The sequence below is a fragment of the Xenopus tropicalis genome, chromosome 9 (genome assembly GCF_000004195.4).
Source record: "Xenopus tropicalis strain Nigerian chromosome 9, UCB_Xtro_10.0, whole genome shotgun sequence".
Taxonomy (NCBI): domain Eukaryota; kingdom Metazoa; phylum Chordata; class Amphibia; order Anura; family Pipidae; genus Xenopus; species Xenopus tropicalis.
The window spans coordinates 4898381-4910705 of record NC_030685.2 but is presented as its reverse complement, the minus strand read 5'-3'; the positions used below and the strand labels follow the sequence as shown (position 1 = coordinate 4910705).

Below are 12325 nucleotides of genomic sequence, written 5' to 3'. Positions count from 1 at the left end.
TTCAGGTCCGAATGAAAAAACAACGTTCATTATCCCCCAACAAAAAGGGAAAGACCGGGGTTATTTGGGCGCTGTAACTTCCCTAATGTCCTGCCGTGTTTGTTTAAAAATCCCAAATTACCACTAGGTGTCGCCCAAACACCAAGGTTCATTCTATCACTCACGGGCTAAGGGTTTCTATTTCCTGTATCAGTGAGAAGCTTTACTGGGGGCTTATGGCTAAACTGTGCACATCTCGCTCCCACGTCTGCTATGTACCTAAATATAACTGCAAATACATCGCACAGAAGCGCCACCCGGTAACCTGAATTGGACTCGCTATTTCACTCTATGGGATATTTTGGCGGCCGCCTGAAATCCAACCGTTATCAGTCAATAGGGCGTAAGGTGGGAGGCGGGACCATTTAAATTAGCCAATGACACAGAAGCATTTACGCGGCATTCCATAAAGTAACGTGGATTCGCTGGGAAGGCAGGGGCGTGTTTATAATTAGCCAATCAATTTGAGCTTGTGCCTATAAGAAACCCGGGTTGCGGCCGGTTCAGGATACTCTGTTCCGCAGTGTTAGTGTTACAGAATGGCCCGTACCAAGCAGACCGCCCGTAAGTCTACAGGAGGGAAAGCTCCCCGCAAGCAGCTGGCAACCAAAGCAGCCAGGAAGAGCGCTCCGGCCACCGGTGGAGTGAAGAAACCTCACCGTTACCGGCCCGGCACAGTCGCTCTCCGTGAGATCCGCCGCTACCAGAAATCCACCGAGCTGCTCATCCGCAAGCTGCCTTTCCAGCGCCTGGTCCGGGAGATCGCTCAGGACTTCAAGACCGACCTGCGCTTCCAGAGCTCAGCCGTCATGGCTCTGCAGGAGGCCAGCGAGGCTTATCTGGTCGGTCTCTTTGAGGACACCAACCTGTGCGCCATCCACGCCAAGAGGGTCACCATCATGCCCAAGGACATCCAGCTGGCCCGCAGGATCCGAGGCGAGAGGGCTTAGATCATCGGCAGCTTCTCTCCCAGCAGCACAAAGGCTCTTTTCAGAGCCCCCAAATCCCCAATCAAACGAGCTGAGACTTTTTTTTATCTCTACGTGGCGCTACCAGTGCTCCTGTTCCGAAAAATCCGCTTCCCTTTCTACTCTTCCTAACGGCCATGCAAGGGGGGTGAGGCACGATCCTACTAAGTTATTAGCCCCCCAGCGTGTAGAGCACCGGTCATTCTGGCCTTGTCTGATACATTTCTGTACGGAAAGTAGGTGAGTGACCGAGCAGAAGAGGGAAGAGGACAACGCCGCAAAGATGGCGCTTTGGATCCTGTGCAATTCAAAGAAAGCCACACTGATTTTGTGTTTGATTTTTTTTTTTACCTGATAAAACTATTCTTTGTGTGGGGAAACCTATACAATGTCAATACATTTTTCTTCCACTTGATTGTAGCCTTCTCTCTGTCCAAATTGCAACAACTCCCACAGCCCCAAAGTACAAATGTCCGGCATTGGCTCAATAAGCCGCAGTGTATGGTAACAGCGCCTCCAAGTGGCATGTTAAGTGAATAGCACAACTAACAGAGGCGCCTAAACCTGTAACCCTCTCCCTGCCAGCGGCTCATCCAAGCTCCTTATGAAAACTGCAGCGAGTTGGCAAGTTCCCCAGGAAAGGCTGATGTCACTATCAAACCCGGGAATTCCTTGTTGTAGGGGAATTTTACAGTAGAGCCGGTGGGTGTAACATTGGGACCGGGAAGAATCTGTCGGGGGTACATTTATTTCTGGCGGGAGGTTGGGCTGCGAGTACAATATTCAGGGGCATTTCGGTACCTGATCTCATTTTCCCCCCAGTTCTTCGAAAGTCGTTAGTGTCTTTAGTGATAAACCCGACAGTCGCACTAACGTTACTGAGGAGAAATAGAACAATAACAGTTCGTTACTCTGTGACACTGCGGGGAGGTTACAGCCTGAGGCCGATACATTGCCCCAACCCGCAGCTCATATGTAGCGATCTGGGAGCTGATTGGTCGGTAACACACGGCTACAGAACTGCAATAGGGATTATTTGTCAGAAGACTTTTTCCTCTTCCCTATTGAGTGAAACGGAATAGAGCTAAAACCAACGGTGCAAATTACAATTATTCCCGAATAGCGATAGGAACGGAAGGGGTTCCGGGGTTTTATGCAGAAATGCAGCATCTGAAGTGGAGGGGCGCGTATTGTGCTGATCAGTCCCAGCCCGGTGCCGCTCCCTTATACTTACTGTCACTTTCCCGCACAGAGTAGCGCAGTGACGCTTTGCTCGGTATAGGGGGGAGTAGCCAAATAGACTCGGTGCCCCAGTATAGATTATATACGGCCCGATTTTATCCTAATAAATCTATTAATAATAATGTTACTAATACAATACAATCGCAATACTTTGTCTGAGTGGATTCAAGTCAGAGGAAATAATTTTGGCGGGCGATTTGAAATTCGTAACGGTTTTACTTGTGCTTCATTAATTGGCTTTGAGAATACAGAGGGATGTTTGTATTGTCCAATCAAGAACCTAATTTCCCAGGCGTTCTAAACTCCGCCCCCACTGAAGTTCCCGCTCAGGTCCTGTGCCTGTGTATATAAGCGGGTGGCTGAGCTACAGAAATGATTCTCCAACAGCGGTGAGAGGAAGATATAGTTATGTCTGGACGCGGCAAAGGCGGGAAGGGATTGGGGAAAGGAGGCGCCAAGCGGCACAGGAAGGTGCTGCGGGATAACATCCAGGGCATCACCAAGCCCGCCATCCGCCGCCTGGCACGGAGAGGGGGAGTCAAGCGCATCTCTGGCCTCATCTATGAGGAGACTCGGGGGGTCCTCAAGGTTTTCCTGGAGAATGTCATCCGGGACGCCGTCACCTACACCGAGCACGCAAAGAGGAAGACCGTTACCGCCATGGATGTGGTGTACGCTCTCAAGCGCCAGGGCCGCACTCTCTACGGCTTCGGGGGCTGAATCTGATTCATTTCCCGGCTACTGATCTATCGAACCCAAAGGCTCTTTTCAGAGCCGCCCACTCACTCTGTTATTTAGAGCTGTTACTGCTTGTTCCAACTTATAGCCATTATCTCTAGTTCTGTGTATGTAACTTCCCGCTCACTGACACCCACAGGCAAGTTACCGACTCCCTTTGCACCGGAAGCGGCTCCATCTCCCCCGGGCTCTGTAATAGGAACCGGCTCATTACTGATCCCTATTTATACACGGACTGAGCTGCAGGTCCCTCCGATGGAACCTCCTGTCAGTTTACTGATCGTGGGACAAACGTGATTTCATTCTGCAGAGAATATTAGTATTGAGTTTAACTCCCTATAATTGGCTCCCCATAAACACCCGGTGCTTCCACTGAGTTCAAAAATCCCGCCAAAATGTCTACGTGCCATTGGCTATTCTAGAATTGAAACGTTGTACAATGAAATGATTATAATGAAACCACTGAATAATTCGATTTTGTTGCGGATCATCAGCAGATAAAGCAGCTCCGTATCTACATCCCATTCAGCAGCCGCTCTTGTTCCGCGCCGGATCGGCTATGGGATCCCCCGTCACTCTGCGAACCCCCCATCTGCTAATAACGTGTCTCCCTCTGTCTCTGAGTAACTGGGAAGGTTAACCCTTAGGCACCGGGTAACATTCTAATAGATCCGCACTGCCAGATACTCCTATGGGTTGTACCGGGGCTGAATAAAAGGGCACGGAAGGGATCAGCCCTCGGTATCAGATTGTGTCTCTCCCCGGCACAGCGCCTCTTGTTTCTATTCATAAAGTCTGTACAATAGAAAGGGGGAGCGGATATAGTTGGACGGATTAATCCAACCCACAAAGAACTTTATAACGGATCTGAAACAAGGCGGCACTAAGCCTTGTACTGTAATGTCTATTGTGTAACAGAGCTCGGAATATTGTGAATGCAGCCCTCTGTAGCCGGTGTGGGGGCTCTGAAAAGAGCCTTTGTGTTGTTTCCTGATGGGGGCGCTGTGACCGGGCAGCTCACTTGCTCTTGGCCGCCTTGGAGCTCTCGGTTTTCTTGGGCAGCAGCACGGACTGGATGTTGGGCAGGACCCCGCCCTGAGCGATAGTGACTCCTCCGAGCAGTTTGTTCAGCTCCTCATCATTGCGCACAGCGAGCTGCAGGTGCCTGGGGATGATACGGGTCTTCTTGTTATCCCGGGCAGCGTTCCCGGCCAACTCCAGGATCTCAGCGGTCAGGTATTCGAGCACTGCGGCCAGATAGACCGGAGCTCCGGCTCCCACCCGCTCAGCATAATTGCCCTTTCTCAAGAGCCTGTGAACTCGGCCAACTGGGAACTGCAGCCCAGCCCGGGATGAGCGGGTCTTGGCCTTAGCCCGAACCTTCCCGCCTTGTTTGCCTCTTCCGGACATAGTTGCAAGTAAGTCTCAAACACAAAGAAATTGTAGAATGTAACACTTCTCCACCCAGGTACTGGTTTTAGTAGGCCGCGCTGGACACACCTCTCTTCTCTAATTGGGTGAGTTCCAATGCAGCCAATCAAACTGTAGGTTTTGGAAGTACCAATCAATTGCTCTACTTGCATTTCTCCGTTTTGTATTGGGTGAGTTAATTGCAGCCAATCACACAGATGCTTTCAGAAACACCAATCCATAGCTGTAGATGGGCGGTCTCTATACCATGTGACAGAACTAACCAGTAATAGTTTGTGCTATTAGGCAGCCTTATTTGCATGGGATGGCTATAAAAGCAGCAGCCCGGGAGGCGGAGAGAACAGTTTTCTCGTTTATCGGAAAGCGTAAGGATAGTTGATCATGCCTGAACCAGCCAAGTCCGCTCCAGCCGCGAAGAAAGGCTCCAAGAAAGCGGTGACCAAAACCCAGAAGAAAGATGGGAAGAAGCGCAGGAAGACAAGGAAGGAGAGTTACGCCATTTACGTGTACAAGGTGCTGAAGCAGGTGCACCCCGATACCGGCATCTCCTCCAAGGCCATGAGCATCATGAACTCCTTTGTCAACGATGTGTTTGAGCGCATCGCAGGGGAAGCCTCCCGCCTGGCTCATTACAACAAGCGCTCCACCATCACCTCCCGGGAGATCCAGACCGCGGTCCGCCTGCTGCTGCCTGGGGAGCTGGCCAAGCACGCCGTGTCCGAGGGCACCAAGGCTGTCACCAAGTACACCAGCGCCAAGTAACTGCTGCCCCATCTCCTGCCCTACTCCCGGCAACACAAAGGCTCTTCTAAGAGCCCCCACTCTCTCCCTATAAGATCTGTAAATGGTTATTGGCTATAGGAGGTCTTTGTAGTGTGAATGAGCGTTTATTTGTGTGGATGTTGTGGCTAATGGAGAAAAACTGCTGTACAACAGCCAGTGACATTGGCATCAGGAAGAATGTCTGGGGTACAATTATTTTTGGCAGGGCTGAAGCTGCTCATGTGGGGTGAGACACTACCAGAAGATTCTGGATATGTGAGGGGTAATAAGTAAAATAATAAATGTATTTACCGTATTTGCTCGAGTATAAGCCGATCAGAGTATAAGCTGAGGTACCTAATTTTACCTAAGAAAACTGGAAAAACTTACTGACTCGAGTATAAGCCGAGGATGGGTAACTTTAAATTACACTATTCACCTGTATTAGCAATACTAATCACATGATATGGATATATCTGATCAGCATTGCTAATAATAGAGCGGAGGGGGGCACAGAGCGGAAATAATTGGAAATACTGTAATTAGGTACTAATTATAGGTAATTATTGATTGATTAAAGTTAAACACACATGATGTGTTAAACACACGTTTAACTTCAATCAATAATTCTTAACTATAATTAGATTATATTTAGGTATTCATTAACTCTTTATGCATTTAATATACCAGTGGAACCGTTATATAATATTTATGGTAACTATACAGCAAAGTAAGAATGAGAAGTACCGAAGAGGCCATGAAGGGGCTCGTGATGTCACTTCCTCCTCAGGTGAGACAGCAGCGCACTGAAGAGCGCACGAGGAGCGCAGCAAGAGATCTGGAACAGAGTGGGGTAGGATCGGGGAGCACAGAGGTTGGCACAGAGCGGCGGGGAACACAGAGGTTGGCACAGAGCGGCGGGGAACACAGAGGTTGGTACAGAGCGGAGGGGGCACAGAGCGGCGGGGAACACAGAGGTTGGCACAGAGCGGCGGGGAGCACAGAGCGGAAGGGGGTACAGAGCGGCGGGGAGCACAGAGGTTGGCACAGAGTGGAAGGGGAGCACAGAGCGGAGGGGGGCGGGAGCGGGACTTAACACTGAAGTGCCGTATTTACCGATAACAGCACGTTTTGTTTGTTTACATGTGGGCTTAGCGGGTAGCTTGTCCTGTTGGTGGGGGCCTGTCCTATTGACGAGGGGGGCACAGAGCGAAGGGGGTTACTCGAGTATAAGCCGAGGTAGCTTTTTTCAGCACATTTTGGGGGTTGAAAAACTCGGCTTATACTCGAGTATATACGGTATAAAGCGCCAACATATCCCGCAGCGCTGTACAATAAGTGTACAAGTGTCCTAACGGTCCCTGCCAGAAGCACAGTAGGAGGGGAAGGGAGCCCTGCCGAAAAGAGCTTACACTCTACAAGGAGTAACATATAAAGCAATCAGTAACCGATACAGGAGGGGAAGAGAGCCCTGCCCAAAAGAGCTTACACTCTACAAGGAGTAACATATAAAGCAATCAGTAACCGATACAGGAGGGGAAGGGAGCCCTGCCCAAAAGAGCTTACACTCTACAAGGAGTAACATATAAAGCAATCAGTAACCGATACAAGAGGGGAAGGGAGCCCTGCCCAAAAGAGCTTACAATCTACAAGGAGTAACATATAAAGCAATCAGTAACCGATACAGGAGGGGAAGAGAGCCCTGCCCAAAAGAGCTTACACTCTACAAGGAGTAACATATAAAGCAATCAATAACCGATACAAGAGGGGAAGGGAGCCCTGCCCAAAAGAGCTTACACTCTACAAGGAGTAACATATAAAGCAATCAGTAACCGATACAAGAGGGGAAGGGAGCCCTGCCCAAAAGAGCTTACACTCTACAAGGAGAAAGGGTTGAGACACAAGGTGTGGGAATGGGCAGAGCTGTGAGGGGTGGGGCAGGGGGTATTTAGCCGCACACTGAGGGGATGTTACACTAGATTAGGGTAAGCTTCTCTGAATAAATGTGTTTTTAGAGATCTCTTGAAGGCAGAGAGATTGGGAGAAAGTCTGACAGTTTGTGGGAGCGAATTCCAGAGAAGGGGGGCAGCCCTTGCACAGTCTTGTGTGAGGAGGGAATGAGAGAGGAGTTGGGGGGCAGGTCAGTAGAGGAGGGTAACAAGTGGGTTGGATGGTACCTAGAGATGAGTTCAGAGATGTAGGGGGGGAAGAGTTATGGGCTGCTTTGTATGTGAGAGTCATTAGTTTTAATTTTATCCTGGATGGTAGGGGAAGCCAGTGCAGGGATTGGCAGAGGGACTGGCAGAGTGGCACAGCAGAGGGAGTGGCACGGCAGAGGGACTGGCAGAGTGGCACAGCAGAGGGAGTGGCAGAGTGGCACAGCAGAGGGAGTGGCACGGCAGAGGGACTGGCAGAGTGGCACGGCAGAGGGACTGGCAGAGTGGCACGGCAGAGGGATTGGAAGAGTGGCACAGCAGAGGGAGTGGCACGGCAGAGGGACTGGCAGAGTGGCACGGCAGAGGGACTGGCAGAGTGGCACGGCAGAGGGATTGGAAGAGTGGCACAGCAGAGGGACTGGCAGAGTGGCACGGCAGAGGGACTGGCAGAGTGGCACGGCAGAGGGACTGGCAGAGTGGCACAGCAGAGGGAGTGGCACGGCAGAGGGACTGGCAGAGTGGCACGGCAGAGGGACTGGCAGAGTGGCACGGCAGAGGGATTGGAAGAGTGGCACAGCAGAGGGAGTGGCACGGCAGAGGGACTGGCAGAGTGGCACGGCAGAGGGACTGGCAGAGTGGCACAGCAGAGGGATTGGAAGAGTGGCACGGCAGAGGGACTGGCAGAGTGGCACAGCAGAGGGACTGGCAGAGAGGCACGGCAGAGGGACTGGCAGAGTGGCACAGCAGAGGGATTGGCAGAGTGGCATCGCAGAGAGACTGGCAGAGTGGCACGGCAGAGGGACTGGCAGAGTGGCACGGCAGAGGGACTGGCAGAGTGGCACGGCAGAGGGACTGGCAGAGAGGCACAGCAGAGGGATTGGCAGAGTGGCATCGCAGAGAGACTGGCAGAGCGGCACGGCAGAGGGACTGGCAGAGGGATTGGCAGAGGGACTGGCAGAGGGATTGGCAGAGCGGCACGGCAGAGGGACTGGCAGAGGGACTGGCAGAGTGGCACGGCAGAGGGACTGGCAGAGTGGCACGGCAGAGCGGCACGGCAGGGGGACTGGCAGAGTGGCACGGCAGAGGGATTGGCAGAGCGGCACGGCAGAGGGACTGGCAGAGTGGCACGGCAGAGGGACTGGCAGAGTGGCACGGCAGAGGGACTGGCAGAGTGGCACGGCAGAGGCACTGGCAGAGTGGCACGGCAGAGGGACTGGCAGAGTGGCACGGCAGAGGCACTGGCAGAGCGGCACGGAAGAGGGACTGGCAGAGCGGCACGGCAGAGAGACTGGCAGAGCGGCACGGCAGAGGGATTGGCAGAGCGGCACGGCAGGGGGACTGGCAGAGCGGCACGGCAGAGAGACTGGCAGAGCGGCACGGCAGAGGGATTGGCAGAGCGGCACGGCAGAGGGATTGGCAGAGTGGCACGGCAGAGGGACTGGCAGAGCGGCACGGCAGAGAGACTGGCAGAGCGGCACGGCAGAGGGATTGGCAGAGCGGCACGGCAGGGGGACTGGCAGAGTGGCACGGCAGAGGGATTGGCAGAGTGGCACGGCAGAGGGATTGGCAGAGCGGCACGGCAGAGGGATTGGCAGAGCGGCACGGCAGGGGGACTGGCAGAGTGGCACGGCAGAGGGATTGGCAGAGTGGCACGGCAGAGGGATTGGCAGAGTGGCACGGCAGAGGGATTGGCAGAGCGGCACGGCAGAGAGACTGGCAGAGCGGCACGGCAGAGGGATTGGCAGAGCGGCACGGCAGGGGGACTGGCAGAGCGGCACGGCAGAGAGACTGGCAGAGCAGCACGGCAGAGGGATTGGCAGAGTGGCACGGCAGAGAGACTGGCACAGCAGAGGGACTGGCAGAGTGGCACAGCAGGGGGACTGGCAGAGGAGGAGCGGTTGGAGAGGTGTATGAGCCTGGCAGCAGTATTCATTATGGACTGGAGATGGGACAGTCCAATTAATAGGGAGTTAAAACTGATGGGTAGTGATGTAGCGAACCTCAAAAAAAAAGTCCGCGAACGCGTTCGCGAACTTATGCCAAAAAGCGTGAATATTCGCGAACTTTGCGAACCCCATAGACTTCAATGGGAAGGCGAACTTTAAAACCTAGAAAAGCCATTTCTGGCCAGAAAACTAATTTTAAAGTTGTTTAAAGGAGACATATCCTATAAAAATGATGAATGTACCAGGGAATTATACTCCTCTAGATATAGAAGGATTGGGCTAAAAAAGTTGTGTTTCAGACTGATTTATTGAGAAATTCCCCCAAACCCCACTAGCCCCGCCCATCTGTGCCACTTCCTGCTGGCTGAATTCTCTGGATGAGCTGGGGAGCCGGCGGCCCTCCGTACCCTGCACTGTAGGATAGGAACCAATCAGCAGCTAGGCTGACCTGATAGGGAACTGAAGCCTGTCTGTGCTTGTGTGACTGCAGGGCTGTGATTGGCTCTCCCCCTCCTACTGTGCTTCTGGCAGGGACCGTTAGGACACGCCCACCCCTCATGTGAAACCCAGACAGGGACCTGAGAGGATCTATAGGGAGCTCCAATAAAGGGGCCATTGTTACAGATAGGGTTAATGTTTAGCCCAAAGGGAAACCAGCACCGGATATTATTCATAATTGCCTACAGGGTTAGGGGGTTTCCCATTTATCCAATATGTCTCCTTTAAAGGGTGCCACGACCTGGACAGGGGCATGCAGGAGGGGGATCAAGGGCAAAAATGTCTCTGAAAAATACTTTGTTGACACAGCGTTGCGTAAAACTGCAAAGGCAGCTGGCAGACCTAGCGGAAATACGCAGCGTTTTTTGCTATTTCGCGCTTTTACCCCCATGGAAACGGAATTTACTGAAAAATGCCATGTGTGGCTTGCGCAGCGTCTTTAGGCCGAGAAAAAACGCAGCGGAAAAACGCCACGCGAACCCAAACTGCGAACATACGCGGAAAGTTTGCAAAGTTGCGCATTCCCGAACACCCGATGTTTGAGCGAATTAGTTCGCCGGCGAACAGTTCGCTACATCTCTACTGCTGGGCCCCATATAGGCTTTGTGTCATTTGTAGTCACTTGGTCTTAAATTTCTTGTAACCTCTTTTGTAATTAGCCCTTTTATTCTGCCAACTGCACTGAGTTATTTACGTCCCTTATGGCCCCGACCCATGTGCCGCCCCACCTGCCCAAGGCAAATGGCCTCTCATGAAATGCAACGACTCTCACACCTCCTATTTCCACTGCATTTTGTATATTCCACAGTGAGCCCTGAGGCACACAATGGGTTAATAGATATCTCGCAACTGGGAAGGTGTAAGCTGGGACAATGGGTTTCCTGCCATAAAACTACACAACAGTCCCTGCAGCTACAGTGCAGCCCCCACCAAAGAGATTGAAATGGGCGGAGACTCTGGCGCAGGGGGCGGGGAGAAGATTTCACTTACAAAAAGTCGAAGCTGCACCAACAAACAGACACCTGGAGCTTTGGAAATAGTCGTGTTTAGTTCTTTGCTGACTCGGCTCTGTTAGGGGGGGAGACAGACGCGGCTCTGAGAGACCCAACAGCTGGAACTGCAAACAAACAACAAAAGTAACAACTGTGGCTACAAACAAACTGACACCCTAAGTAATGTTCAGAGGAAAGAGCGGGGGTGGGGGAATCACTCTGATACCAAATGGCAAATGGCTGTCTGGCCAAACTAAAGAAACCTGCTCCCACCCTAATGCCCCCCCCCCCCCCCCCCCTTTAGCTTTATTGTTCCTTTTCTTTCATCTCTAAGGAGCTCAGTTTGTTCCTCCTGATTGGGCTCCTTTTAGTACACAAGCTCCATCATCATTTTGCAGAGGAAACACTATTTGCCACAGGTTTAGCACAGAAGGACTGGCCAACTGGGAGCTAGTGATGGGCGAATCTGTCCTGTTTTGCTTCACTGAAAAATTAGTGAAACTATGGAAACATTTGCAAATTTGCAAAATGGAGAAAAATTCAAGTTTAGTGAAACAATTCCCTAATGGCAAAATGCAGGAATTCCCTGCGAATCTATCACAAAAAAATGTGCTCATCACTACTGGTAGCCCAGGAGCCACATTGGACAGCACTGACCTATAGGAATCAGTCAGCAGGGGGCAATTACTGATTACATACAGCCCTGCGGAATATGTTGGCGCTTTATAAATAAATGTTAATAATAATAATAATAATAATTACATCTGAAACACCTGATTGGCTGATGTGGGTTATTGCTCCTGGGCAAACTTTGGGGAGATGTGTCAGCCAGGTAAGGACACTATCAGTCTGAAACACAACTTTTTGAGGTTCAGAGCACCCAGCCGCCATCATCAAACCTGGCATATCTTATTGTCCATTATCTTTTCCTTGTGTCCAGTGTGGGACTGGCCCAGCAGGATGCCAGGAAAACTCCCGGTGGGCCCAGGTGTCAGTGCTTCTATCTGTTTAGCCTACCGTATATACTCGAGTATAAGCCGAGTTTTTCAGCACGCAAAATGTGCTGAAAAATTAACCCTCGGCTTATACTCGAGTCACGGACTTCCCCTGCTGGTGATTCCCGCTGCCCCCGCCAATATGACAGCCTACCCTCAACCAACTCTAAAGCCCCACACTGCACGGACAAAAACTCCTGCAAAAGTCGCAGTATTACTTACCGGCACCTGCGACTTAAAGGAGACATATCCTATAAAAAATAACAATGTACCAATGAATTATGCTCCTCTAGATATAGAAGGATTGTGTTTTAAAAAGTTGTGTTTCTGACTGATTTATTGAGAAATTCCCCCAAACCCCCACTAGCCCCGCCCATCTGTGCCACTTCCTGCTGGCTGAATTCTCTGGATGAGCTGGGGAGCCGGCGGCCCTCCGTACCCTGCACTGTAGGATAGGAACCAATCAGCAGCTAGGCTGACCTGATAGGGAACCGAAGCCTGTCTGTGCTTGTGTGAGTGCAGGGCTGTGATTGGCTCTCCCCCTCCTACTGTGCTTCT

General features: G+C 51.7%; 3 protein-coding genes across 3 annotated transcripts; 2 read left to right on the top strand and 1 right to left on the bottom strand.

Moving 5' to 3' along the window:
- The first annotated feature begins 546 nt into the window (after positions 1 to 546).
- LOC116407578 (histone H3) lies at positions 547 to 1042 on the top strand. Its single transcript, XM_031893095.1, has one exon. It carries the CDS (start codon positions 579 to 581, stop codon positions 987 to 989), a length of 411 nt encoding a protein of 136 aa, XP_031748955.1. The 5' UTR covers positions 547 to 578; the 3' UTR covers positions 990 to 1042.
- A 2902-nt stretch (positions 1043 to 3944) lies between these two features.
- On the bottom strand, positions 3945 to 4434 carry h2aj (H2A.J histone). The gene has a single exon (XM_002942850.5). The coding sequence runs from the start codon at positions 4395 to 4397 to the stop codon at positions 4005 to 4007; it is 393 nt and encodes a 130-aa protein (XP_002942896.2). The 5' UTR covers positions 4398 to 4434; the 3' UTR covers positions 3945 to 4004.
- Positions 4435 to 4531: 97 nt separating this feature from the next.
- On the top strand, positions 4532 to 5865 carry LOC108648865 (histone H2B 1.1-like). Its single transcript, XM_018097424.2, has one exon. The coding sequence runs from the start codon at positions 4800 to 4802 to the stop codon at positions 5178 to 5180; it is 381 nt and encodes a 126-aa protein (XP_017952913.1). The 5' UTR covers positions 4532 to 4799; the 3' UTR covers positions 5181 to 5865.
- Positions 5866 to 12325: the final 6460 nt, after the last annotated feature.

Excerpts from the sequence above, each read along its gene's own strand:
- LOC116407578 (XM_031893095.1), top strand. The coding sequence starts at position 579 with ATGGCCCGTACCAAGCAGACCGCCCGTAAGTCTACAGGAGGGAAAGCT.
- h2aj (XM_002942850.5), bottom strand. The coding sequence starts at position 4,397 with ATGTCCGGAAGAGGCAAACAAGGCGGGAAGGTTCGGGCTAAGGCCAAG.
- LOC108648865 (XM_018097424.2), top strand. The coding sequence starts at position 4,800 with ATGCCTGAACCAGCCAAGTCCGCTCCAGCCGCGAAGAAAGGCTCCAAG.